This window comes from Anopheles gambiae, chromosome 2 (genome assembly GCF_943734735.2).
Source record: "Anopheles gambiae chromosome 2, idAnoGambNW_F1_1, whole genome shotgun sequence".
NCBI classification, from domain to species: domain Eukaryota; kingdom Metazoa; phylum Arthropoda; class Insecta; order Diptera; family Culicidae; genus Anopheles; species Anopheles gambiae.
In genome coordinates this window covers 96,334,812-96,361,990 of record NC_064601.1, presented here as the reverse complement: position 1 = coordinate 96,361,990, position 27,179 = coordinate 96,334,812, and the positions used below count along the sequence as shown (strand labels likewise).

Genomic DNA, 27,179 nt, shown 5'->3' with positions numbered 1-27,179 from the left:
AAAAGTAAAAACAAACGTAAATATTTTAAAATATCATATGCATAACACAGCTATTGTAACAATGTAATCAATGTAAAAAAAAACAAAGTAGATAAAACAAGGGTGCGCTCTACCTGGCACCAGCAGTGGCGGAGAGGTTCCTAGTGTGGATGGTACGCTAATTTGCCCAAACACCATCCCATGGCGACCACCCTGCGGTCTACCGGGCACATGTCCTACACAGAGGTTTCCGCGCCCAGGAGCATTACAGTGGGAAGGGACATTACCGTGGTGGTGGTGTGTTTCAAAGAACGATTGAGCAGTGTGTGGCAAATTGGGGGAAAACAGGCAGGGATCAAATTGAAAGAGAGCGTGTTGATGAGAAAACGGGAACAAGAGAAGAACGGGACACATAAAATACTAAATAAGTTTGATTTGCTGTAGGTTAGTGTTAGGGTAAAAATGTAATCAATTTTACGATAAGGAATGGAACACACAATATTGAATTCCGAAAATTAACGTCATTTCATTGAAAATCCGCCGAGATTAAGGGAAGAAATTCCTGAACGTGGTGAAGAATTGCAAAGAAGGGCTTTGTGTAGGGGCATCGGGAAGCTACTGTATATAGAATCTATTTTTGAACTAGGCATGTAAACCCCGCAAGAAGCTTCCAAATCCCTCTCTAGATATCTCGGAATGGGAACAGTTGAAAGAGATTTTGCTTACGTTAGGTTCAAATATCAGACAAATGCCTCGATTGTAATCTTGTTAACAGATTCCGCTCTTCCAGAATAGAACAACGGGCCGTTCATTACAAAAGTAAGTAAAATGTAACATCAGAATAAGAACCTGACGTGTTTTCTCTTTCGCCTGTCCGCTGCACTAGTAGGTAGGTGGAGAAATTCAAAGAAGGATTATGTAGGCAGCTAAAAAGTACTGCATGTATGGTCTATTTTTAAACTAGGAACGTAACCGGGAAGCTTCAATGTCCCTCATCAATGTCTCGGAATGATGTTTTGTGAGTAAAGAATAATTCCTTCCTCTCTGTAACTCTCATGATACGAAATTGATTCTTAGAGACGCGACCAACAGACGTCTTATCAAAATTGAGGTACACAAAAATACAGCACGAATATGATGTTACCTTGCTGGCTGAGCTGAGCGACAGCGGCAGGAAGTGTGGTCGAGACGGCTACCGGCGTGGCACCGACACCGGGTATTTTGATTTCCGCTCCCTGTGGCAGCCCGGTTAAGGTATCATCCCCACCACTGCTGCTACTACTACCATTGCCGCTCACCACCACCGGTGTCACGACGCTGCCAAGATTGGTGCTTCCGGGCGTGGTAGAAAATCCGCTCAGCGCACGGGTTGACTGCTGTAAAAGTTGAAAAGAAAGGCACGAAAAAAAAAACACCATTATTCATCTGATCCGATGGGTCTCTTCGTTCGCCCTGTACTAGTTGGGCGGTTAAAAACAGCATTCAAAAACGCAATTGTGTGTGTACTAACCTGCTTTAGCGCTTCGCCGGCCTCTTCCAGATTGCTAGACAACGGTTCCAGCTTGTACGAGCGAACGAAGCTGGTGAACGCGGGCGTTGGTGGCTTCTTTCTCCATACGGGATATTCCATCATATTGCCACCGGTTTGAAGAAAGAACAGTTCCGCTACATGCTCATTGTATCTGCGAAAAACGACAGCACGCAAGGGGGAGGGCACAATAAGGTAAGCATGACGACATGTGATGAAATTCCAACTCAATTCCACTGATACACAAACAGAGGAATATGTATGTGTGTGTGTGTGTGTGTGTGTGTGTGTGTGGGGGGGGGGGGGGGGTTTAACATTCACTACAAGAGGAGCTCTCTGATTTTACACTGTTCTTTTGAACTAAAAGATTTGGCGTACATCGAAATTTAAATGTGACAAATGTAACGAATTCGACAAAATCTATTCCTTTTTAAAGTGAATATTAGAAGTTGTGCTATCAAATGTGTAACCAATCGCACAAACTTACCTCTCTTTGATACTTCGTAATCGCATATACTTGTGCTCTAGAATCAGTTTCTTGAGCGCGCTGATATCATGTTCCGGTTCCGTTTCTAGCTTGATGCGCTTGTTCGACACAGAAGCAGCAGCAACAGCGACGGCAGCGGAAACAGTTCCTCCGGCCGCCTGCCCTCCGACAGCAATTCCACCAGCAACCACCGGCGAAAAGGACGACGATGACGATGATGATGACGTTGACGCAGTAGTGTTTGTTTTGGTGTACAATTTCCCAACCGCACCACTCGCACCAACGATTCCTCCTTCCTCACTAGCACCACCACCACCACCGCCCGCCACGTCCGTTACACTACCCGTACTATCCTCTATTGCTCTTTTCTCGCCCACCACGACACCGAACGTACTTTCCTCACTGCCGGGGGTTTCACTTGTACTACCACCGCCACCACTTGCACCACTCGCTGGCACTAGACCGCCCTCCACCACGCCGCCGCTCGCGATGGATCCGCCTCCCCGTCCTCCCCGTCCTCCGCCTTCACTTTCCGAGAGACCACTTCCTGTTCGTTCACCACCCGGCGTACTGGTAATGTTAGCATTATTAGCCTCAACACTGCCACTGCTGGTACCACCACCACTACTGCTGCTGCTGCTGCTGCTCGCACTGTTGGCGACGTTTTGTTGCTGCTGCTGGAGGGTATGATGAGACGGTGCCGATGACGACAGCGGCACACTAGATGCATCGGTTGCGACCGTTACGTTGCCGCCAGCAGCGTTACTGCTGGGAGACGGTTGCTGCTGCTGCTGCTGCTGTGGTAAGCTTTTGTGAGGTGACGACAATGACGATGACGACGACGTCGGTGTGCCGGCAGGCTGCATTTGCTGACCCTGCTGCTGCTGCTGCTGCTGCTGCTGTTGCTGCTGCTGTTGCTGCTGCTGTTGCTGCTGCTGGTGGTGTTGCGGCTGCTGCTGCTGCTGCTGTTGCTGAGACTGTTCCAGTTGCTGTTGTTGGTCTTCATTTAACGAGCGCGACATTGGTGTAATGGAATCGAGCGTGCCAGTAGGTAACTGTTGGGGATGAAAAAGAAAAATACAATCAAACAACACGAACATGAAATAGAACGAACATTATTGTCCACACACGCCGCTCACTTACCTGGACAGTGTTAGTTGCAGTTGATGTGTTTCGATCAATTCCAGCAGGAAGGGCCTGGTTTCGACCACGTTGCCCTCCCGCCGTATCGCCTTCATTCATTTTTTATACATCTGTGTGCGTGTGTGTCGCCGGGCAATAGACAAAGAGTGAGAAAGAATACAATTAGAACATTTGAAGATAAGTTAAATAAAATAGTTCACAATAATTGTTTCCGTTAGGTTCATAAAAATCAGACAAATGCCTCGATTGTAATCTTGTTAACAGATTCCGCTCTTCCAGAATAGAACAACGGGCCGTTCATTACAAAAGTAAGTAAAATTTAACATCATGGTAAGAACCCTAACGTGTTTCCTTCTCCTCCTCGTGCCGCCTGTCCGCCGCTTGGGTTGTGCTTTCAATAATTTTGCTTGCAAGCTTGGGAATAAATTCATTAAATAAAATAAGCCGCACGCTACCATCGTAGTTGGCCGAAGCCTAGCCTTATTCCTCTGTAAACAAATCATAATGCGGCCGGACGAAGCAGCCGCTCGGAACACAACGCCACAGCCGAAAAGCCGCTAGGCGCGGTGTGTGTGAGTGTGTGTATGAGCGCAGCTGTCAAACTGTGAAACGCGCCACATTTTCTCTCTCGCTCATCTTCCGGCCGCCGTATGCTGAGGAGAGCGAGCAAGGGGAAAAAAAACCCGCGGACGATCGGGAGCGCATACAGAAAGGAACGGTCAAAGCCATTCCGGGCGGTACTGGCAGTTTGCTTTTGCTCTGTAATCTGCCTTCCGGAATGGCGGATGTGACACACACACACAATGACACACAAGATGCTCTTCCCGTTCTATATGCACGCGCGCAAGAGACGAGACTAAAAGCCACGTACGAGAGCACACTTTGAAATTTGTTCCACCTTTGCTTCCGCTTCATCACAGCATTTGTCGTACTAATTCGCACGCGGAAAAAAACGAACCGAAAAAAGGAACAGATGCCATACATTCACCGGCCTACCGCCCTACTCTCCCGCCCATACTACCACCTTGCGGCGCCTTACAAAACCATATTTCAGTGACCGAAAGAGGGGGAAAAAAACTAATCGTGAATTCAATTCCACCATTTCTCACACACCCAAGCACAACGCACCAGAAAATTCATTTTCTCCCTGCACACGCCATTAAAGCAACGCGCTGTGCGCGAGCCTGGCAGAAAGCACACAAAACCCCAGCGGCAGCCATCTTGCTTTTCGGCGCAGCGCAATCTCGTCTGTACATTCGGGCGAGTCCGCCGCGGCGCCCGCCCGTGTAGATGTGTGTATGTGTCTGTGCATATAAGCAAAGAAAGAAGAAAAAACGGCGCTGCTTCCGTACCTCAACTGCAAGGCAATTTCGATCCCGAGCGGAAGAGGGTGCACACACTCATGCTAGTGGCTGCACCAGCCAACAACGACGCACTTTTACGCTTTCCGCCCGCATTCGCATTCAATTCCGCCTGGGACCACCGACCAACCAAACCGAATGTTCGCACTTTTCTTTGTTTCCTGCGTCGGGGAAGGGCTGCCCGCAGAAACTAATTTTCTTTGCACACGAACGAGAACGCACGCACGCACACACACACGCGTCTCTCTGCCCAGCACAATGTGCGAAACTAACGCGACGGCAGCAAAATGAATGCTTCGTTCTTTTCTCCTGCTGCTGCTGCTGCTTGCTGCTGCTGCTGCTGCCTTGCGCTGCCCCCGGAAATGGTGGCGATGGGCCGAGGTGCGCTTCACCAGCCGGAACGTATCGCTCCTGTCAGTTGGGTGCGTTTAGCGCGGCGGGTTCAAATCTTGGTGGAGTTTGTGGCAATGATTGTAGATGAAAAATTAGACAAACACAGGAAATAAAACCAGATTATTAATAATAAATATTAATTTCCATAAAACAGTATGTTTTTGAATAGGAATAAACAAAGATAATCTATTAAAATAATCCTTTGTCCTCAAGATTCGTTCCGATCCGAGAAGAGCTACATCCCATCCACATCCGCCATTTCAAAAATGACGTTTGAAAACCCGGGAAAATTGATAAAATCAGCCACTTTTATAGTTTGCCCTTTTCAATTCGTTTCTCCTTCAACTATTTCGTAAAATGTAAGTAAGGAATATGTTTTTATTATTTAAAAGTAACTATTTTTATTCCACTCATTAAAATAGCAAATGTATTCACTTGAAACCGACCACGATGGCATCGTCAACAAAATGACCTTCAACTGGGAAAAAACAATTTTTTTTTTTTTCAAATAAAAGCTTTCAAGCCAGATCTTTAATATTAAAGCGAATTAACCGCCATCGAATCTCTTTGATCTAGACTTGAATCGTGTGATCTTGACACATGTTTAGTTGTGTTTGGTTTTCTGTTTTGTTTTGCTCCATATTTCGTCCCACTGCCAGTCCCACACAAAGCATCGAACAAAAATTCCCAAAGCACCACCAATCCACCTTCAACAACATTCCATGCAACCTTCATGGCCGCCACACAGTTAACCGCCGATCTGCACCCGTTGCTAACCGAGTATGTGATCAAAAAGCTGCAAAAGAATCGTCTCACCACGGTGTACAGCTTCGTGAAGGTGGAAGCGGAACAGCTGCTCAAGATCACCAACCTTCCCGCCGAAAGCATCGTGCTGGTGAAGAATCATCTGATCGACCAGTTTGCCGGTCGGTGCCAAAACGCTCAATCGTACCCGTGGCAGCCAGCCCCCAGCCCACTCAGCACGGGAGTTCCATCGCTGGATGCGCTGCTGCAGGGCGGAGGACTGCTTCCCGGCCACATTTACGAGCTGTGCGGTGAATCCGGCACGGGCAAAACGTTACTCTCCCTGACGATGGCGTCGAACGTTGTCAAGCAACCGGGCAGCATGGCCTACTTCATCGACACCAAGTGTGACTTTTCCGGCAGAAAGATACAGCAAATCCTGGACAGCGACGATTGCAAACTGTCCGAGCAGGAACTGGGCCACGCAATGGCACGTGTAAGGGTGGAGCGTATATTTTCACCCGACCTTCTCGTCCAGACGGTGGAAGAGCTTGCGTCGGGAAGGTATGTCGATGAGGGGACGAATCTAAAGCTGCTCATCATCGATTCCCTGCCCTCGCTGTGGTACCTGTACCAGGATGCGCAAAGCTCCGTAGAACCGTTGGGCTTGCTGACGAAGCTAATCTGCTCGCTGCGCAAACTGGCCGCGCAACGGGCCGTCGCAGTAGTGTTGATTAACCTGACCGTCCGCGTGGTGGAAGGAATGACGGAGGGCAAGCGAAAACTGTGCCCAAACGGTAACTATTCTGCCCTGGGACGGTACTGGGAAAGTGCGCCCGGTACGAGGCTACTTCTCGAGCGACACGAGCACCATCCCGGATCGTCCACACGCTACCACACGGTGCAGGTGTGGAAGAGCAACTATCTACGATCGGGCGAGCGGGTGATCGTTCGGATGACTGAGACGGGCGTTCGGTAGTGGCCGAAACAGGAGGCCGGAGTGCGATAGAACATAAAAAGAGGGTATATTTCTAGCTCGACTGTAAATAAAATTCGCTCCCCCGCCTTCGGGGACGCTACAATATATCTTACAAAAGCGTGTAAAACGTAAATCATTAAAACAAAACGCGCGCAAATGGGGGAGCTTTACTCCGCACAACGTCCTCCTACTTAAGCATCCCGTATTTTTCCTTGTGGTACATCTTCAGCACCTTCTTCGGTGGCACCAGCTCCCGGCTCAGCCCGGGCCGTTTCTTCCGGTCCGGTGGATTCGGCTTCCTCACCATCACCACCGGCACCTCGTCCGACGGTGCACCATCCTGCGCAACTTCTTCCGCCTGCTCCTTGCGCAGTATCAAATCGGAATCGTGCGCAAAGTTACACTTGCTGCCGAATCGGCACCGGCCCTTCTTGTAGCTCCAGCACACCTTCCGCTTCTGCTCGGCCGCATTCGCCTCCGGATCGACCATCTTGACGTGGCGCTCGAGGCTGGCCAGCTTGGCCTCTTCCGCCTCCCGGAACGGGTTGCTAAACACGCTCCCAGGGAGGATGCGAGCCGTGCCGGACTGGAACAGGGCGCTGGCACTGGGAAGTGGGCTGGATTGGTCACCATTTCTGTGAATTCGAGAAGGTTGAGAGTTTAGGGACCAATGGGTCAATGGAATTGAGCGCTTCTTTTTGTCTCACAAATCACTAGACTGCTTTTGAATGGTTTCGTCAGGCTGTGGCTGATTTGATTCCTTCTTTCCGCCACCGTCGTCCGAGGAGGACGAAGAGTCGGACGATGCGGACGATTCCTCACTATCGCCATAATCTGCTACCAGCGAGAACATGTCGCGTGCAAGCTCATTTGCAGGAAGAGTGTATTTTCTGTCCCGCTAAAAGGCGCGTTCGTTTGCCTTTACGTAAGCGCAGCGTCCGTCGTCCGGCTGTTGTGGTTTCTTTTTATTACGATTTTTGTGTTTTATTTCGTTGCTTTTAATTACAAACAATCTTGGTTGTGTTTTGTTGATGTTTTTTTTTCTTTCTTTCCCTCCTACAGCTCGGTGACAGTTGAGCGTTACGGGTTCGAACTTCGTAACGCCGTTACTTATCGTTTTGGTAACGGTTTTGATAACACCGTCTCGCTTTGGGACGTTATTTTGTAAACTTTTATGTAAAAAATAGCAAATTCAGTTCTAAAATTAATCAATTGGCTGACGAAATTATGCAGAAAACAATAAATGAAGTACATAATGCAATTTTAACGATAATAATTTGTTTTAACCTCATCATACACAAGTTTTCTTCCACTGTGCCAACCGTGACAACGAGCAGATGATCGAGGGGAAAAACAAAAACACGAAATACTTCCTCGCATGAAACGACTGCTGGCCACAAATATAAGCAAAATCATGAAGTTTATCGGTAGGAAAATACAAATGTACATTTAAAAAACCATTAACTACACTAATGTCCATCATTTCAGACATTGGCGCCAACTTAACCGATCCGATGTACCAAGGAATCTACAACGGATCGGCCAAACACGAACCCGATCTGCCGCATGTGCTAGAGCGCAGCTGGACCGGTGGGTTGGACAAAATCATCATCACGGTCGGGACGCTTGCCGACTGTGCGCCAACGTTTGAGATAGTGAAGAACGATGGTAGGGTTGGAATTGCCATTCAATTCTTTTGCTCAAAAACACGTCCCTAACAACCTAACATCCATTTTCTTCCCACCCGATACCTCAAAGAAAGACTGTACGCCACGGTCGGCTGCCATCCGACACGGTGCGGTGAGTTTCTGCCGGATCCGGAAGGTTATTTCGCCTCGCTCTGCCAGCAGATCGAGCAGCACCGGGAGAAGGTGGTAGCGATCGGCGAGTGTGGCCTCGATTACGACCGGCTGCAGTTCTGCGACAAAGCGATCCAGCAGCAGTACTTCGAGAAGCAGCTCGAGCTGGCCGCCCGGTACGATCTCCCGCTGTTCCTGCACTGCCGCAACGCGCACGACGACTTTGCCGCCATACTGCGGCGAAACCGGGACAAGCTGCCCCGGCGTGGTGTGGTGCACACGTTCGACGGTTCGCTCGAGGTGGCGGAAGCGCTTATAGCGGACGGGTACGCAATCGGCATTAACGGTTGTTCGCTGAAGACGGAGGAAAATCTGTCCGTGGCGGCCAAAATTCCGGACGAATCGATCATGCTCGAAACGGACAGCCCGTGGTGCGAGATACGGCCGTCCCATGCCGGCTCGAAGTACGTGCGCAGTAAATATCTTACGGTGAAGAAGAAGGAAAAGTGGGAAGCCGGTTCACTGATCGCGGGACGATGCGAACCGGTCATGATCAGGTGAGGAGGGAGGGAGGCTTTCTTTCTGCAGGAAAGCTGGGCGTCGTGCCCGGTTTTGAATTCAATTCGTTTTTTTTTGTTTGTTTATTTCTTTAGCCAAGTGCTGGAAGTGCTTGCGGGCATTAAGGGAAAGCCGGCGGCCGAGCTGGCCGATCAGTACTACAAAAACACGGCAGAAATGTTCTTCCCATCGAAGGGTACTGACTGAACTTCACGATCATGCTGATTCCCCCGTCGGAAGTGTGATTGGCAAATAAATAAATCGAGATGAACGATATATTACTCACGCCCAAAATGGATGAAAGAAACGATTTTTAAACAGCACACGCGTTGTTTACACAGTGCGGCGATGAGGGTGAGAGATTTTCCTTTTGGAGGGGTGGGAGGTGCGCCACCGCTCTACCACTTTTTGTATTCGCATCCATCCGGAGGCTTCACTTCGACCTGTTTGGCACCGACCTCCGCCCAGTTGGTGCTGAGCACGGTGCCGCCCGACTCGTAGTACGACTTCATCATCGCCTTCCGCGTGTCCTCGCTAGCGTCGGCGTAGATCTTCTTGAACAGGTCGCTCACGTCGTCCTTTGTCTAAAATTAGCCCATTTGCCAAACAAAACAGCATCGGTTAGAACAAAGCAACCAGCGAGACGTAAACAAGGAAGCCGTCGTGCAACGCGGAACAACAACCACTTACCTCATCGTCCTTTTCGATTTCTTTCGTGATTTTGTCCCAATCGTGCTTCTTCTTGGCCGCGGCCGCACTGCCAGCCGCCGCCGATTGCTCCGGTGCCTTCCGTTCCAGCGCTTCCCACCGCTGGCCGATCAGCTTCGCCAGCTTCACCTCCACCTTGCTCGGGGTGGCTTTGTGCGTGCTCTGCTCCGTGTTGATCGGGTTCCAGAGCGTCAGGACGAGCGGTTCGGTATCGTCCGCCCGTAGCGTGAGCGTGTTTTGCTCCAGCTGGACGGAGTAGTTCTTGTCGGCCGCATTTTTCAGCAGAATCGTCACCGTGACGGCCGTTTCTGTTTGGTACCAGTCGTATTTCACCTTTGCCATCACTGTGTGCTGCTGTGGGGTTTCGTGTTTCTTTTCACACAACACACACACCACACAAAAATGGCGACACTTATTGTAAAGCGAACGATAAAAGCTAATTGTCTCACAACGCAGTAACTCTTGCGGGTACGGATTTTGAGCAAACAGCTGCTTCTCGGAACTGCGACGACTGCGAGATGTTTTGTATTTTCTAGAAACTGTTTTTTCTTCCTCCTCCTCACAACTGACAGTTCCCGAGGAGCGCATTGTGTTGGTGTGTGTGTGTGTGTGCGTGCGTAAAACTCCGTGTGAGAGGGATGACGTAAAAACGATAAGTTTCTCTGGCAGAGCATGCTTGCTCGCTCTACCCGACATACAACGAATCGTGCTAGAGCGAGAAGGCATGCTACATTTGCTGCATGGGTTTGTTTCATCCAAAAAATCAAAACCTTCCAGAAATATTTAAATATCTGTTGGTGTTTTTGGAAAAGTTTTCGTTTAACATAAATGAAAAATTCGCGTTTTTCTCGAGAAAATGTACTTTGATTTCCATTTTTCAATAACAGACTAAAGAATGGGACTTAATAATTATGATGCCGTACATCGGAACGATCTGTTCACGCTGATGCGACAAAACCGTTTTCCTGTGAAACTGATCCGACTGTGGAAGTCAATATTGGAGAATACTTGAAATTTTAGAATTTTGAGGCCAAAAACAATTAACAACGCTCTTCTTACAATCGGCCATCTACATTGTGCTTAACATTTAATTAGTTCCTTCGACGTACAATAGTGTTTCGTGTGTAATTTGAAGCAATAAATCCTTATTCCCCTTCCCCGTCCTGCACCGGGATCGGTTTAGTCGAGTTGTAATGCTCCCCCAGCCGGTACATAAACCGATGGTACGTCAGCACCAGCTTCCGATCCGCACTTTCGCCCTCCCCGTGCACCGTCGACGGTCCCTCGGCCTGTATGACCTCGATCGGGCACCGCAGACTGCTCGCCAGCGCCTTGATCTCAATCTCACCGCCCCACGCCTTGGTCGACCGCACCTGCTTGCAGTACTTGTCGAACTCGGGCTCGCTCAGCATCTCGCCCGTATCCGGATGGCTCATGTAGCAGATCAGCGTGTCCCGGTTTGCCTCGATATAGTCCGCGGTCATCCGGCGCAGCTCGGGCACACTGTACGAACCGATGCCCCGCTGCACCAGCTGGTGGTTGATGGCCGTGTAGAGACAGTCACCGTCGGCCGGCACGGCGTGGGACAGCATGCCCCGCTTCAGCAGCAGCCCATTGATGCGATTGTCCTCCAGCACCCGGGGGGAGCTTTTCTGCAGCAGTGCCGACTCCTGCTTGATCTGTTCCTCGCGCTCCCGATTGTCCTGCGCTTTCTTGTCCCTGCGGCGCTGTGCCTTTGAGAGTCGCGTTTCCGGCTTTTCCGGCTTTTCCGGGTTAGATTCTTCGTTTGCTTCCTCGCCGTTAGTGGCCGGTGTGGATGGTGGGAGTTCTTGGGCCGCTGGTTGTTCCGGTGCGTCGGTAAGATTCAGCCGGTTCAGCTCTTCCGCGTGCCGCTGCTCTATCTCCTGCTCGAGGTTCGCAATCTCTTCCTGGATTTCTTTCTTCCTTTTTTTGTCCACCTTCAGCTTCTTCATCGATTGTATTTTGCACTGTAGCTCCTTCTTCTCCTTGCGGTGGCGGGCCATCACCTCCTCCCGGTCGGTTTCCGGTTCTGGCAGTTGTGGATCGCTCATTGCGGGGCAGTTCTGATGCTGATCGCTGTGCCGGAAGATGGGTTTGTGTTTTCGGCTGTAAGTGGTACGGATTGTATGATGATTCTGTAGGATAACCTGATTCTCCGTTCAACTAATACTGCTGCAAAGGAACATGGCACCGAACAGGGGAGGGAAAGCCCGGTTTCAATCACTTTACAAAGCTTTCTTTATCAGCAATAATACTGTCGAAAAAGGAAATGTTTTGTTGCACACAGAAACGGGGCAGTGAAGACTTTCGCTGCGTGATGACAGGCATGTTGATTGAAAGGTTTGACAGAAAAACGATAAGAAATGCTTCCGAGAAGAGAACATGGATAATTTGTATTTGGAAACTGAAAAAGAAAATAAAAGAATGAAATTTAACAGCTGTTCGTTTGAAAAAAAATCAAACTTTAAAAACAAGCTCGAAAACTAACGTTGTTTTTTTGAATCCTTCATTCCATCCGTTCAACTGGCCGTTTATCTGTCAAACTCCATTCTCGCTCGCTCGCTCCTTTGTTTACAAAAAACGCTGACCCACGAAGAAACGAGAGTGCTATTGTCAACACGGAGAAGGAAGGATTTTCCACACACAAGAAGACGACTGGCTGGCTCGCAGCAGAAGGAAAGCGGAACGTGCGTGTCTGTGACTCCTCCCCCGCACCCCATGGTTGTGTGAAAACGGACCAAAAGAAAAAGAAACGAAGTGATTACGGGAAAACCGTGAAAAGAAAAAAACAGTTTTTCGTGTGCCTGCGTGAAAATTCAAGCGTGATTTTTGTGTACCCAGTTTGATAACCTTCTCCAAAAACTCCGCTCGCGGCGGCCCCCCCTCCGGATGTGCATGTTTGTGAAGCTCCGTGTGTTTTGTGTTCCTGTTGCGCAGCGGAGTTTCTAGTTCTCGAAGTTTTCTTTGGTTGCTGTTCGCTGTCGCTACCCTTCCACACCCCCGTTTGGCACAAGTTTTCCGTACGCATGCTGGCCCCCGTGCGCTATGAGTGAAAGGTGCCGTCGGTTGGCAGGCATTGGCAGCAACAGCGCACCGAACGGAGCAACCGAACTGCGAATTGACGGCATTGGCAGGTGGTGGAAACGGTCGAAGCAGCAGCGGAGAGGCGAGGGAGCTCCACCGTGTAACGACGGGTTCGTGTTGGCATGGTTGTGTACCGCGGAACGTAACGCCTTGTGTGTACGGTTGTCGTGCTCGTGCTCGTCGTGACGTGCTTCGATGTAACTAACGTGGATGCTGGGAAAGGCACCTCACATTCACTCCCAATAACTCCCGCAACTCCCCCACCCCCAGTGACTGGTGCTTTCTTAAGGCAGGCAGTGAAGACAGGGAAAGAGAGAGAGAGAGAGAGTGAAGAAAAGACTCCCCAGTCAGTTCCTTAGCCTTTCTCGCCACTAATCCGGTGGGTGCCCAAAGCAAGGAGGTGGCGATTTGGTCGAAGCGTAATTGAATTATCTACCCTCCCGTGTAACTGTAACAGAGGGGGCAACCCATAAGAGTGTGTGGACCGGCGGAGAAGACACACACACACGGGCGATTTTCGGAGAGGACATCCATCCACACAAGTTCACCAGCATGAAAGCGATCGAAGCAAAAATTGTCGTACTTGGATCGCAAGGTGAGAGGAAAATGGGGGAGGACTTTTGGAACCACAAAACGGACAGACTGACACACACACACAGAGCGAGGAAGGCCCCTGGGTGGGAGGGGTTGACCTTCACCTTGAGACGCGTGGCTTTCATTCTACTTCCCCTGCTTTTGAAGCAGCAGCAGCTGCTGCGTACGATCCAGCACCAAACGTCGGTTGACGACGACCGCGACGACGGTCCATCATCAAATCGCTGTTTGTACAGCAGTAGCTTTCGCTTTCATGGCACACTAGATTCTTCCATAACAACAAAAGAAAGAAAAAAGACACGCGATACACGATACATCTTCTTATCTATCTGACCTGGGGATGAAAGATAAGCGCCGCTAGCGTGGCCACCATCATCAGCAGCATTAACCGCCTTGCCTTTTCTCGTACATTTTGTTTCTTCTCCATCTTTCTTCGCGTTCCGGATTTTCTAACCCGCTCCGCGTCTACACTTTCTGGTGGAGTTTTTTTCCCCATTTCAACAAGCCCCTCTTTCTCATATCCACCTGCCACGATATCTCGCTCCATACGGGGAGTGGTGGTTGCGGCTTTACTTACTGCAAATTAAGTTTTTTTCTCTCCCCTTAACCCACCTGCCCGCAACCGAGTTCGCCCGTGGATTAAGTATCGGATTTTTGTTATTCGCCCAGTCTCTGTGTGTCGGTCGCGCACACCTTCCAGCCAGTACCCGTGACCGTGCTTATCAGTGCAGAAAGCGGCTCGCAGAAACGCTTTTCCCTTTACTTCATTCCTCTTGCATTTTTGTTTGCTTGCTGCTGCCATTGCTCCCGTATCCGAAAGCATATCGGCTTTCAGCGCACGGTTTCCAGGGTGTTCCCTTTAGTTAGACTCCGCATTTCTTATCTTAACTCGTGTGAAGGAGAGAGAGAGAGAGACGTATGAAATTAACACTTTGGCAACATGTAACCGAGTTTGCGAAATTGATCCGCGTTTAAACTAGTGATGGGTAATGTTGGCAAAATTCCAGAGTCGATTCCGATTCGACTCCGATAGTTTCGGAAGAGATTCCGGAATGTAGGTCCGCTCAGCTTTATCCGTTTGGAGTCGTTTGGAATCGTCCGGAATCGCCTGGAGTCATCCGAAATCGGTTGGAGTCGTTGGGAGTCGGAGTCATCCGGAGTCGTTTGGAGTCGGCTTTCGAAACAAAGGCCTGTATACGAAGTGCACGCGCAAAGTGAAACACACAAAAACACAACGAAATGAAATCGCTGATCACAAGTTTATTGCACTGGACGGCTCCTATTTACTCCGTCCGACTCCGATGCCGGTCGACTCCGATCGACTCTGGACGATTCTGAATGACTCCGACTCCGGTCGACTACGGCCGGCTCCGGACGACTCCGACTCCAAACAACTCCGGCCAACTCTCAATGACTCTGGACGACTCCGGACGACTCCGGACGACTTTAGACGACTCCGGATGACTCTAGACGACTCCGGATGACTCCATACGACTCCGGCTTCAAACGACTCCGAACGACTCTAGACACCTCCGGACGACTCCGAACGACTCCAGACGACTTCGGATGACGCCGGATGACTCAGGCCGACTCCGATTTCAAACGACTCCGAACGACTCCAGATGATTCCGAACGACTCCGAATGACTCCGACTTCAAAAGATTCCGAACGACTCCAGAAGACTCCGGACGACTCCAGACGACTCCAGATGACTTCGGAAAACTCCGGATGACTCAGGCCGACTTCAATTTCAAACGACTCCGAACGACTCCTGACGACTCCGACCAACTCCGAATGACTCCGACTTCAAAAGATTCCGAACGACTCCAGAAGACTCCGGACGACTCCAGACGAGTCCAGACGACTTCGGATGACTCCGGATGACTCAGGACGACTCCGACTTCAAATGACTCCGAACGACTTCAGACGACTCCAGACGACTCCGGACGACTTCAAAAGACTCCGAACGACCCCAGAAGACTCTAGACGAATCCAGACGACTCCGGGCGACTCTGGACGACTCCGGACGGAACTAGTACTTCAGATTTTGCCGGAGTCAGTGTCGGATTAACAATAGCCGGAGTCGGATCGGAGCCGTGGGTGTTCTTCAAAGGGCACATCACTAGTTTAAACCACCACATTTTCTAACGCAAGGGCATGCTCATATCGAAATTCACGTCAAAATCATCCCTGGGGGGAATGACATTATTACCGACAAGCATCATAAAGACAAATCTAATCTGGCTCTCATGTCATAGGGAATGCAGAAGCACTGCTGCGTTCGGAATTCATTATCTCATCAATATTATTGTCTCTGTAGATGTAATTGGGCTGAAAGGAATGAAAGGAAACACAACACAATTGCTATGTTGCCGCCGAATGTTGAATGTTTGCATGAGTGTATTGCACATTTAATTGGAAATGTACCTTTTATGATCATTTTATATATTAATGCTTTTATTCTCCGTCTTTCTCATCCGTCCAGGTGTGGGCAAAACGAGCCTGGTGGTGCGGTATGTCTCGAACGTGTACACGAAGGAAATATCGCCCACGATCGGTGCGTCCTTTTTCACCTGCAAGGTCAATCTGGAGGACTTTAAAGTAAAGATGCAGGTATGTAATTTAATTTAAAAAAACACACCAACACTTCAATTACTTTATTTACAATTTAACTTACCACTTGCCAGGTTTGGGATACGGCGGGCCAGGAGCGGTTCAAAGCGATGGCCCCGCTGTACTATCGCAACGCGAATGCCGCCCTGCTCGTGTTCGATCTCACGCAGTACAACTCGTTCAACGAAATCAAGGGCTGGGTACAGGAGCTGCAACGGAACGTGCAGGAACCGATGGTACTGTCGCTCGTCGGCAACAAGCTCGACCTGGAAGCGAAACGTGCCGTCTCCCGGGAAGAGGCTATGCTGTACGCGAACTCGATCGGGGGCAACTACTTCGAAACGTCCGCCTTACACGATCAGGTACTACGTTTTCTGTGTGTTTGTGTGCGTATCTATTCATTTGAAATGATTTTTTAATGCCCTTTTTTCTCTCTTTTCCTTGGCTTGTGCACAGGGTATTGAGCAAGTGTTCATATCGATAGCGGTAGGATTAATTAAACTGTCCGGCGAGGATGTCTGCTCGTCGCTGAAGCGGTACGAATCGAACGATTCCCTCGTACTGTCCGGATATTCAACGAGTAAGCCATCGCAAACGTTCCGTCTTGCTTACTTTCGCACACAAAAGCTAATCTATTTTTTTTACTTTCCAGGAGTAAACGGTGTCGTGCAGATGGGCATTCCGGTGGAAAATGACAGTATATTAAGCGACGGTATGGGCAGGCTGGAGACGCCTTCCTGGAGCCGGGACCACATAGCGCACGGCGATGAGCAGCGGGTCGGCTGGTGCTGCTATTAACACGGTTACTCCTCTGGACGACAACACGGCTTCTCTACACCGGGCACACCGGCATGACGCATAGACAAGTGCGCCCGCGCGCGCGCGCCCACGGATCCGCGCGAGCCTGTGAAGAACAAGGGGATTTCAGACAGATTTGTGATAGCTTTTTATATTTATATACACATATATACATACACACACACACACACACAGACTCACTCCGACACACCCAGGACACATGAACAAAGGCGAGAAACACTACCCAACTCTCCTAGATGACATAGTAGAAACGAAAGCAGGGGAGTCCCCCAGGGTGTTTGTGTTTGCTGGCTCGGTGGGTGACGATGACTGGAACTCGCTTTGTAAAACTGTTTGTTAGAGAAATTGGAAGCAAATCATTTCATTGAACCCGCTACATTATGTGTGATAAAAAAATGGGGAGCAAAAGCACGTGCTCTGCGAGAAGATAGATAAACTGTCTGTGAGAGAAAGAGATAAGAAGTGAGAGGGACATGCTGCTAGCTTATCGTTTCGCAGTTTCAGACGCATGTGAGTGGGATTTACAGCAAGAATTTAGAGCAGAACAAACTATACGCGACACACTTCCTCTAAGCTTATTATGAGGGACTTAGGGTTTAGGGTTTCGAAGGAAAACGGGGGGAGGTGTTTCGGTAGTTTCCCACCTCACAAGCGCACCCAGCGTATGACGACGCAGTACTATCGGAAGGGGCGGGACGCAGATAAAGCGGGCGAGCTGTGTTCGGGTCGAGTGGGGCAACGATGTTTTGTTTTTGCAGCTGCCACCACCGTGACAGTGACCACCGTGACACTTGAATAGATCTCTTCCACAAGCGTATGTGTGTGCAGATTCGATTCGATCCGATGCGTCTGCTAACGCGTCACACGTCAAGGGTAAAGCGAAGACCAATGCCAACACCAAGTGCGCTCATATCGATATATTTATTGTTTAAGTCAAAAAGTCAATTATTTTCCCAATCATCTCGATGTGCTGCTGGACGCTGTTTCCGCCCCATTCCATTGTTGACCCTTCATCATTGTATGTATATGGCTTGCATTTTCATTCATATTATTCCGTTTTTCTGCGGCCTCGTTGTTCGGATTCGTACAGTCTTTTTTTTTTAATAAACATTTTGCGAAGAGCTGTATTAAAAAAAATGCAAAATTGTTTCAATAAATCGAAAGAAAAAAATACCGTTGAGAGGTCATTCGAAAATATTCGATTCTGGAACCGATTCCGAGGGATAATGATTATCAATTCCAAACCGATTCTGGAACTGAATCCGATTCTGGGTCCGATTTCGGTTCTGGAACTAGTTTCGACTCTGTAACCGATTCCGATTTTGGAACCGATTCCGATTCTGTAATCGATTTCGCTTCTGGAACTGGCTTCGATCCTGGTACTGATTCCTATTCAGGAATTAATTCCAATTATGAAACTGTTTAGGATTGTAGAACGGATTCTATTTCTGAAATCGAATAAGATTCTGAAACTCTTAGTTTTTTTTAAGCGAAGACGTTAATAAAAAATAAATACGTTTCAATAAATCGAAGAAAAATTACATAAACATTACTACATTGTTCAAACGTGTTGAATGTATGAATAAGCGCCACACTTCGGTTATTGCGCTGCGCAGTATACCGCGTACAAACAGCGTTGCTTAGGGCTATTCCTAGCGACAAGGGCCAGCATCGGCAACGCCACATGCCGCACGAGTAAAAATACAAGCACCGCGTCAGCTGTTTTCTTTGCTGCGTGTGTATTGGTGTGAGCGCGGCGTTCAACGCATTTGCAAACCGTCCGCTTGCCACCTGTTGCCATGACAACGACGCGCGTCAACAGCGGAACGTCACCTTTCAATGCCCCATTCGTTTCCAAGGGGCAGGTCAGTGTAAACAACGCAAAGTGCGTGCGTTCTTGGATGCTCCGCTGTTGAAGAAATCGACGCTTGAAGCTGCGCTGAAGGAAGTGAATTGGATTACCAGTAGTCAAGAAGATGGAAATGGAAGTGAACGCCGGCAAATTGGGTAAGCGAACCGGTAAGGCGAGCTTTAAATTCAACTCCTCGAACGATGGGTAAGTAGAGTACGATATTTCTTGGTTCTTTTGCCTCTTCATCTTTCGGGTTGTTCCGTTTCGTAGTGTCCTGTTACGGCTTCACCATACCGTAAAGAACGAGACGGAAGGGACGGTGGTACGGATACGTTTCACAGCAGCCGGATTCACTGCGAACAACGAACGGCTGGTGGCAGCAGATCATCGGTAAGATGAGAAAAAGAAGCCCCATTTTGCCCGTAAAAGCAGCTAATAGTTCCTTTTCGCCGTTTCTAGGGACAATGTATTTGTGTTCGATTTGGTTGGCCAGCGGTTTTGGACGGTTGCGGAGCCGCTCAAGCGCATAACCATCATCGAAGGACTCGTCGGTGGTAATCTAGTTGCCCTTGGCAGCAAGGACGGGATGGTGTTTATTGTTGATTTGGGTAAAGCTCTCCACTGTCCCAAGCATTTCCACCTGATTGCTTATTTTGAGGTATTATTTCCTTTTTTTACAGATGAAAACAATTGCGTCCGGAAGCTGAATGCCCATCCGGGTCGGGTTGTGTATCTTGCCAGCTCCTCCCCGCTCCACGCCACCGCAAAGTTACGCTCCAAAGCAACCGGAATATCCTCACCGGCCGATGCATTTGAAAGATACGATCGCACCTATCTGCTGGCAGCATCGCAGGACTGTGCCAAACTGTACTCGCGCGAAGACTTTGCCGAGCTGGCCTGCCTCCGGTACGGGCTGGCGGCGGACAACTCGTTCCGCCCGAACGGTTGGCACTGGTTCGGGGCACCCACCGGTCCAGCCTTGATTACGCACAGCACCGAGGGGGTTATCCGGGTGTATCGGTCCAACTTCAAACTCGTCAAAGAGCTAAACGTCACACGGCTTATCGAGCTTTATCGTAAGAACACCCCGGCCCAAACGATCACCTTCGAGCGGCAGCGTTCTGAGAGCACTACAGACGAGCCCGATAGTGTTGAGCTGACCGTAAAGCGTCTCACCGAAGCGATGGTATCGCCCGGTCGACGCATAACGACCGCCCAGCCCACTAAGGATGGGCAGTACTACGTGGCGTTGTGCGGGCACAGCACGCTCGCCGTCCTAGCCCTCGACTCGTGGCTCGTCTGCCGGGTGGTTACGCTGTCCAATTTGTTTATCGCACAGTTTGCATTCCTGCCGGCCGGTGAGAGCGCCGGCAGTGGTCGTAAGGCACGCTGCTGCACGCTTACCGTGCGTACCACGGGCAATGATTTAATGCTGCTAAATTTCGGCAACGATGCCGGTCTCGACAATAATCCTTCCGTACTGCGACCGCTTGCGAGTGGCAGTGGTGGTGGTGGTGTGCTGCATAATTGCTATAAATTTGCCCTCGCTCCCAACGGACGCATGCTGGCGAACGTTCTCGGCAGTGGTGAGGTGTTGCTGCACAATTTGGACTCGTACCGGCGGATCGATGCAGCAGCATTGGCAATGGGACACCACCGGAAAGCGGCACGGAACATTGAACGCCCCGGAAGTGGTACGTCGTCCTGTACGGGGAGTTTGGGTCGGCGACAGCGGTCACCACGCAAAGCGAAGCTAGAACAACAAATAAACGCCCTCCAGGTGCAGGTGAGTACGCTTTGGGGTGGGAGCCAGTTTTAAGGTTTTAGCATCCCACCTTCCCCGTGTTAAGCCTCGGTTCTGGCGGATATTTGGAATTTATTTTGCATCTAATTACATGACGTCCAAGCCACACCACGTCCGGTCGGTTCGGTGTAGTGATGGGCGCTCGAAAACGGCACTGGAACAATGTAATTAACTTTCATCCGGGTACTGAATTCGAATCTGGAACCGATTCCAATGGGTAATCAATTTCGATTCTGGAACCGATCCCGATGCTGGAGCTTCCCGATACTTCAATCCTGGTACCGGTATTTATGGAACTGGAACTGAATCCCTTTCAGGAAATGATTTCGTTTCTGTAACCGAATCGTTTTATGTAACTAATTCCGATTCTGGAACTGAATTGTTTCTGGAATCGTCCACGTTTCTTGAACTGAATGGGACTCTGGAACCAATTTTGATTCTGAAGCAGATTCCGGTTCTGGAACTTTATTCGATTTTGGAAATGAATCCAATCCTGGAACTGAATCCGATTTTGGAACCGATTCTGTATCCGGTACCGATTTCGTATCCGGAACTAATTTCGATACTGCGATCTATTCTGATTCATGAACTGAGTCCATTACCAAATAATATTCTGGAACCGATACTATGTGTGGAACCAAGTTGATACTAGAATAAATCCCGATTCTGAAACCTATTCTGATTCCGGAACCGATTCCAATTCTATAATCGATTTTGATTCTGGAGTAGATTCCGATTCTGAAACTGAACATGATTCTGCAACCGATTTTGGCTCTGGATCAATTCTTATTTTGGAACTGATTCCGATTTAGGAACCAATTCCATATTCGGAATTCATTCCATATCCGGAACTAATTTCGTTACTAAAACCAATTCCGATTCAGGAACCTTTTCCAGAACCGAATACAATCCAGGAACCGATTCCAATACTGGAACCGATTCCAAGGACGAACCCATTTCTATACCAATGTCGATACCCGAATGTCGATGTCGATTTCTGCAGCCGATTCCGAATCAAAGACCGATTCCGTTTCTGAAACCGATTCCGGGCGTACTCTCCGGAATCGATTGCGATAAATGTTTTATTTTTCCCATCTCTAATTCGATTTACATACATTTCATCCGCATTACAATTTTGTACCCTTTCTCTCTCTCTCTCTCTCTCTCTCTCTCTCTCTCTCTCTCTCTTTCTCTCTCACTGCGTGTTTAATTTGCAGCTCTCGAAAACACTGCCCAAACATCGGCTGCTACCGATACTGCGGGAGTACGGCGAATATCCGGCCAAGCATCGGGCGACCATTTGGCGCACACTGCTAGAGCTGCCGGGTGATCGGGCCAGCTACGCGGCACTGCTGAACCGCGGTTCCCATCCGTGCGTGGCCGCCTACGAGCAGCGATTCGCCGGGCTCGATCGGCGTACCGTGCGCAATCTAAAGCGCACCGTCTCCTGCCTGGCCCACTGGTGCCCAGCCTTCGGGCTCATCGATTATCTGCCGAGCTTTGTGCTGCCGTTCGTCCGCCAGCAGCCAACCGATGCACTCGCCCTGTTCGAAACGGTGGCCACGGTGCTGATGAACCAGTGTCAGCACTGGTTCGAGTACGCACCGCTCGAACCGTTCAACTATCTGGCGATGGTCGAGAACGTGCTGGCCGACTGCGAGCCCCGGCTGATGGCATTCTACCGGCGGAATGGTGTCGCGCCGCGAACGTACGCAGTGCCGCTGATGGAGAGCGCGTTCGTGCGCTGCTGCAGTGGTGGAACCGATGGCGACAACCAGTGGCTAACGCTGTGGGATCACGTGCTGTCGAACGAGCCGTGCTTTGGCGTGTTTCTCGTCGCCGCGTACAGCAGCCTTCATAGGGGCACGCTGCTAAAGGCCACCACCGACGGTGGATCAACAACGGTGGAACGGATTTTCTTCCACCAATCGAGCGCGTTCGGCGATGTGCGGCGGTTGATAGGGCGGGCGCACGAGCTAATGGAACGTTGCACCGCTGCTGCCCATCCGAGGCATTACTTTAAACCGTTCACCCCGCTGAACATGCCGTCCGCACTGCCGACCGTCAATGACCGGTGGAAACCGTCGTCTTGTGACAGTGCGGCCAGTAACGCCGTCGATTATTTCTCGCCCGCTGGGGAAAGTGAGGAGCTTTCGGCACACACCACCGCCTCTCCGACACCTTCCGGCGAGGCGGCTAATGCGTCGGAAAAGGGATCTTCCCACCGTACGTACGCGAGCTTTGGCAACTTTCCGCACAAGCTGACCGAAGTGCGGCGCACGGAAACGGACACGCTGCGGGCGGAACAGCGCCGGCTGGAGGGGAAAATTATCGAGCTGGAAAAGCTGGAGCACGGTCTGCGGGAGCGGCTGGCGAATGATCTGGTGCGGCAGGAGCATGAGCAGCGTGTGAAGGGTAAGTCCAGGTAAAAATCCACGCTCTGGCGAAGCGTGACCGCCACGTGGTTGTACGGCAAAAGGGAAAGAACGTGATGGAGGGTTGGTCATTGGCTCCCCGTTTTCAGACCGCCCTCCCCCGGTTTCAGGCTCATGAGCAATCAAGCTTAGTTGCCGGAGAAATGGGTTGGCCTTTCGGGGGTGGTCATCTCGCCACACCGTGAGTGCCTCGGTGGAGGTGCAGAGTGGCCGTGGGGAGTTTTGTTTTTAATCGTATTAAAGTCAACCGAAAACCGAGAAGCGTCCCCTTTTCGCCGCCCGCGGATATTTCTTGTCCATTGTCCAGGCTCGATGGATGCATTGGCATGAAATAAGAGGCTTACGTGATGTGTTGTGTGCGTGTGTGTTTGTTGTCCATCCGCGTACGTGCTTCTCATATGCTTTACTAAATCTTCTGAAAAGCGGCCATGTTAAAAACACGTTTTACGGGTGATTCTTGTCCATTGTAGAGATAGGTTCTCTGGATGTATCGACGGATCCACTCCGATTCCGGCTAGTGCGATTAAGGTTCCGACTTCGCCACTTCTGTCCGGAATCATCTGTAATCGTTCGGAACTGTTGAATTTGTCGGAATTGTCGGATTCTTTGGAATGTCGTCTGTAATCGTCCGGAATCTTTTGGAACGATCGACCGGAATCTTCCAGCGTTGTCGGATTTGTTGGAATGGTCAGGAATGGTTCGGAACCGTTGAAATTGTAGGATTTGACTGAATTGTTCGGATATCGTCGTTCGTCAATATTTTCCAGAATCGTCAGATTTGTTGGAATTGTGGGAATCTTCGGGAACGTCTTTAAATGTCCAGAATTGCACGATTTCTCTTAACCTTCGGATATGACACAATCTTGGAGAACGTCTGTAATCGGTCAGATTCGTCCGGAACGGTTGAATTTTTCGGCAATGTCGGAATTGTCTGTATTTTATAAATTGTCTGGAATTGCTGAAAATCGTTCCGAATCGTGCGATATCGTTTGGTACCGTCATAATTATTGAAAACTTTCAGAATTTTTGGATTAGTCGGAATCATCCGGAACTGTCGGATTTATCTGAATTATTGGAATCGTTTGGACCGATTATCAGATCGTCGGCAATTTCCGAGTCGGTTTTGTCGGAATGGTCGGTATCGTCGACAAACTTTGAATTTGTTGGAATTGTCAAAATAGTCGGCAACTTTAGAAATCCTCTAGGATCGTTACGAATTGTTCGGAATAGCTTGGAATCGTTTGGATCCGTTGGAATCGTCCGTAACCGTCGGAATCGTCCGGAATCGTGTAGAATCGTTTGGAATCGTCCGGAACCGTCGGATTATTGGAATCTTCAGGATCGTCTGTATATTACCTGAATAGTTGGAAACCGTCGGAGTTGTCAGAATTATAGGAAACGTCGAAATCTTCGGGATTCTGACCGCACCGGACTAGTGGTGGGAGCTCGGAATCGGACCTATCCGATTCCGATTCCGTGTTCGGAATCAATTCCATAGTCGATACCGATGCTGGAAACGATTCCGATTCCGGGACCGATTCCGATTCCGGAACCGACACCGATTCTAGAGCAGATTCCAATTCCGGAGCCATTTCCGATTCCGGAGCCGATTCTGATTCCGGAATCGATTTCGAAAACTGATTTAGGACCTACTATCCGGAATCGATATCGACAAAAGCATAATTTTCCCATCACTACTCCGGACGATTCTGAACAAATCTGGACGATTCCGAACGGTTATGGACATGTCCGGACGTTTTCGACAATTTTGATTGACCCTCTGGAATTGGTTCCAATTTTTTTGTGTTGATCATATCCAACTTTTTCCCATTATTGAAGTACAATGGTTAGGGTGCGCACAATAACAGCGTAAAGTTATGGCGTTTTTCCTACCGAAACCGAACCCCAATGCGGAATGATTGCGTCGTTTTGCAATATAAAGTTGAATGCGCTTATAAGCGCATTGGTTGCCTAGCTTTAAGCACTGGGTGCTTTCCTATCCCCTTTTATACCAAGAATTTGCTACACAATTTCATGTCCAACAGATTCCAGAAAATTGGATGTACCTCTCAATGAAAACATGGACAGGGCAGGATGTTGGCTGTCCCAGTAACACAAACACTGCTCCAGCAAATTGAGTGTGCTCCTTGGTAGTCAAGATTCCTAGCAACTTCCCTCTAGAATGTACCCATGTACTCTGGTGCTGTTTGTCTTTGGCAAAACCGGGGACACGCTGTCACTTAAATGTATATCATCAAATATGTATATTTTGTCTCTTCCCGGGAACTCACGACATAAAACATGTCGTTTAGGTTTAACAAGGCACTTGCATTTCCCTGAATTAGTAATACCAATAGAGTAGGCCGGCATACAGCAACTGTTTCTCCAAAAAAAAAAAAAGCATGCAAAACGCGTTATTTGCCATTCTTCGAAACGGACAAAGAAGGATCGAAGTGTGCTGAAATATTCTCAATATTCTTGGTCGTCCTTCAACGCCCTTTCCCTGATGCTGATGATGATACATCCGTGACGAGAAATCGAAGAAGGCCTTCCCAGCAACGTAGTTGCTAACACGTTGTTCGTTCGTTTATCCTTTTTTTCCCCGTAGCCGTGGAACGCAACCTCGAGGAAGCGATCGCCCGGGAGGAGCAGCGGGTCGAGATGCAGCGGAAATTGTTGCTGCTGCACCGGAAGCAGCTGCGCGAGCGGGAAAACGAACTTTCGCTCGACGTGGCGAACGCGAAGCTCATCAACGACGCGACGGTGCGGGAGCGGGAACTCGATGCGCTGCTGAACAAGTTTGCCCGTGAGGTAGGTCAGAATGGTTCCGATTCGTCCCTATTTTCCACCAGCGCGGTAGCAAAGAGTGTTTGGTAAAAAATTGAATTTCTTTCCATTTACGTGCCGTAGGGATTTTTTCTTTGCTCTATTTGGGGTTTTTTTTGTGTCAAACTATCTGCGCCCTGTTCCTTTAATGTCCTTTTTTCTCCCAATTCCAATTTCCCAGCGACAACGGGAGGAAACCGATCTGCTGTTTGCCGAGGAGGACATTAAGCTGAAGGAGCTGGAACTGTTGGGCCGGTATCGGACGGAACCCGACGCAGTGCGAGTGCCCCGGCCGCTCGATCAGCGGTACCAGGTAGCGCTCGAACAGCTGGCAGTGCAGAAGCTGAAACTTTACGACGAAATTGATCGGGTAAGTTTGGCCATCCGTGTTTAGCAAAGCGACCCCCAACGGGAGGGTTTGTTTCAAGACAAGAGCAAGTTTTAATCGCGTATCGCGTACCGGTGCATACTACAGACATACTCGTCGCTCGGTATGCCGGCGGGTGCGAACGAGTACGCGTACCGGACGGTGTCGGAGCTGCGCAAGGTAGCGTCTGTTGCGGCGTATGGAAGCGAGCGAACGCGCGACAAGATGGAAGAGCGCACCCGAGAACGGCCACCAGGGCTGATTGGAAGCGATTCCTCCAGTCAGGTAAAATAGTTCGTTTTGTGGGTTTTATGAGACGAATTTCGAGTAAAACGGCTTCTTATCGATTTAACGTTTTAGGTGTACGCAGACACGATACGGCGCATGGAGGAGCAGGTGAAGGTTTTGCAGCGCCTCAAACATGACGTCCAAAGGAAATGAACGTAGCCGAACGTGGTCAATTTAAGTGTTTGTGTCTGTACTGTTTTGTCTTTCGTAACAAAATTGGTACCATTTCCGAACGAAACAAGCACAAGAAATAGCCTCACATCATCCATAACTGATGACAGCGATGCCCGACTGCCCCCCTAAAAAAACACACACACTCCAATGGCCCCCGGGATTGTGTGGCAGAGACGGGCCAATGCAAGCGATGAAAAATGCACTTGCCCCAGCGCAGCTCTGTTGCACATATTTTATCCCATTTCTTGCTAGTTAGTTAGCCCATCTCGCCCATTCGTGTTACAATCGACGGTTGGCACGGGTAAAGAGGACGGGCTGCAACTGCTCGCAGGTGGTGGCAAGATCATCCCACAATAAAGATTTATTGCATGCCGAGTGCCAATTGGCACACAGGGGGGGAAGGGGTGTGGAGCAAAGCCGGGAGCGAACAAAAGTCCTGCACCGCACGAGGCGATCGGTATGACCTTTTTAGCTTTTCGAAGCCAAATGGTTCGGGATGATTCGGTGCAAACGGTGTCCTTCTTCTTCTTCACGGGACATTCCTGCTGCTGCTGCTTGGTGCACTGATATACTATTCTTTTTGCAATCACCAGCTGGTGCTGGGTTACTTTCAACTTTCTTGT

General features: G+C 49.5%; 8 protein-coding genes and 1 long non-coding RNA gene across 13 annotated transcripts in view; 4 read left to right on the top strand and 5 right to left on the bottom strand.

The window, feature by feature from the left end:
- Positions 1–4,886, bottom strand: part of LOC1276831 (helicase domino) — a 28,105-nt gene extending 23,219 nt beyond the window's left edge. The window contains exons 1-7 of one of the 3 annotated variants that reach the window (XM_061650115.1): positions 4,490–4,868; positions 3,138–3,247; positions 2,933–3,049; positions 1,995–2,896; positions 1,490–1,661; positions 1,124–1,355; positions 114–215 (exon numbers count right to left, since the gene is read on the bottom strand). In XM_061650115.1, coding sequence (XP_061506099.1) covers positions 114–215; positions 1,124–1,355; positions 1,490–1,661; positions 1,995–2,896; positions 2,933–3,049; positions 3,138–3,236 — 1,624 coding nt within the window. In that variant the 5' untranslated portion in view covers positions 3,237–3,247; positions 4,490–4,868. Of the gene's footprint in view, positions 1–113; positions 216–1,123; positions 1,356–1,489; positions 1,662–1,994; positions 3,050–3,137; positions 3,248–4,489 lie in introns of all 3 variants that reach the window. The other 2 variants (XM_061650114.1, XM_061650116.1) reach the window with 2 other exon arrangements.
- A 297-nt stretch (positions 4,887–5,183) lies between these two features.
- On the top strand, positions 5,184–6,731 carry LOC5667191 (DNA repair protein RAD51 homolog 4). Its single transcript, XM_061640562.1, has 2 exons — positions 5,184–5,250; positions 5,314–6,731. The coding sequence occupies exon 2, from the start codon at positions 5,625–5,627 to the stop codon at positions 6,612–6,614; it is 990 nt and encodes a 329-aa protein (XP_061496546.1). The 5' UTR covers positions 5,184–5,250; positions 5,314–5,624; the 3' UTR covers positions 6,615–6,731.
- Positions 6,637–7,721, bottom strand: LOC1276829 (uncharacterized). The gene is made up of 2 exons (XM_316221.5): positions 7,322–7,721; positions 6,637–7,249 (listed from the first exon to the last, which is right to left on the bottom strand). Exons 1-2 carry the CDS (start codon positions 7,465–7,467, stop codon positions 6,802–6,804), a joined length of 594 nt encoding a protein of 197 aa, XP_316221.5. The 5' UTR covers positions 7,468–7,721; the 3' UTR covers positions 6,637–6,801.
- Positions 7,722–7,785: 64 nt separating this feature from the next.
- Positions 7,786–9,247, top strand: LOC1276828 (deoxyribonuclease TATDN1). The gene is made up of 4 exons (XM_316220.5): positions 7,786–8,041; positions 8,103–8,282; positions 8,373–8,970; positions 9,067–9,247. Exons 1-4 carry the CDS (start codon positions 7,993–7,995, stop codon positions 9,176–9,178), a joined length of 939 nt encoding a protein of 312 aa, XP_316220.5. The 5' UTR covers positions 7,786–7,992; the 3' UTR covers positions 9,179–9,247.
- LOC1276827 (protein SGT1 homolog) lies at positions 9,084–10,285 on the bottom strand. Its single transcript, XM_316219.5, has 2 exons — positions 9,662–10,285; positions 9,084–9,555 (listed from the first exon to the last, which is right to left on the bottom strand). The coding sequence occupies exons 1-2, from the start codon at positions 10,265–10,267 to the stop codon at positions 9,370–9,372; spliced, it is 792 nt and encodes a 263-aa protein (XP_316219.5). The 5' UTR covers positions 10,268–10,285; the 3' UTR covers positions 9,084–9,369.
- A 449-nt stretch (positions 10,286–10,734) lies between these two features.
- Positions 10,735–12,041, bottom strand: LOC1276826 (deubiquitinase OTUD6B). The gene has a single exon (XM_316218.5). It carries the CDS (start codon positions 11,749–11,751, stop codon positions 10,825–10,827), a length of 927 nt encoding a protein of 308 aa, XP_316218.4. The 5' UTR covers positions 11,752–12,041; the 3' UTR covers positions 10,735–10,824.
- Positions 12,042–12,274: 233 nt separating this feature from the next.
- Positions 12,275–17,947, top strand: LOC1276825 (uncharacterized). The gene is made up of 5 exons (XM_316217.4): positions 12,275–13,379; positions 15,864–15,991; positions 16,066–16,353; positions 16,448–16,571; positions 16,644–17,947. The coding sequence occupies exons 1-5, from the start codon at positions 13,337–13,339 to the stop codon at positions 16,787–16,789; spliced, it is 729 nt and encodes a 242-aa protein (XP_316217.3). The 5' UTR covers positions 12,275–13,336; the 3' UTR covers positions 16,790–17,947.
- Positions 15,749–16,198, bottom strand: LOC133391015 (uncharacterized). Its single transcript, XR_009764499.1, has 2 exons — positions 16,056–16,198; positions 15,749–15,972 (listed from the first exon to the last, which is right to left on the bottom strand). It is a non-coding gene; the product is annotated as an uncharacterized LOC133391015 (long non-coding RNA).
- A 424-nt stretch (positions 17,948–18,371) lies between the features above and the next one.
- Positions 18,372–26,620, top strand: LOC5667216 (TBC1 domain family member 31). 3 transcript variants are annotated; one of them, XM_061640559.1, is made up of 9 exons: positions 18,377–18,866; positions 18,933–19,052; positions 19,122–19,270; positions 19,343–20,448; positions 21,684–22,881; positions 25,510–25,712; positions 25,909–26,097; positions 26,203–26,379; positions 26,455–26,620. In XM_061640559.1, the coding sequence occupies exons 1-9, from the start codon at positions 18,787–18,789 to the stop codon at positions 26,533–26,535; spliced, it is 3,303 nt and encodes a 1,100-aa protein (XP_061496543.1). In that variant the 5' UTR covers positions 18,377–18,786; the 3' UTR covers positions 26,536–26,620. The 3 variants fall into 3 exon arrangements, with proteins under 3 accessions (XP_061496545.1, XP_061496544.1, XP_061496543.1); XM_061640561.1 differs by lacking the exons at positions 25,510–25,712; positions 26,203–26,379; positions 26,455–26,620 and having other exon boundaries at positions 18,372–18,866; positions 25,909–26,091; XM_061640560.1 differs by lacking the exons at positions 25,510–25,712; positions 25,909–26,097; positions 26,203–26,379; positions 26,455–26,620 and adding an exon at positions 25,214–25,477 and having other exon boundaries at positions 18,372–18,866.
- Positions 26,621–27,179: the final 559 nt, after the last annotated feature.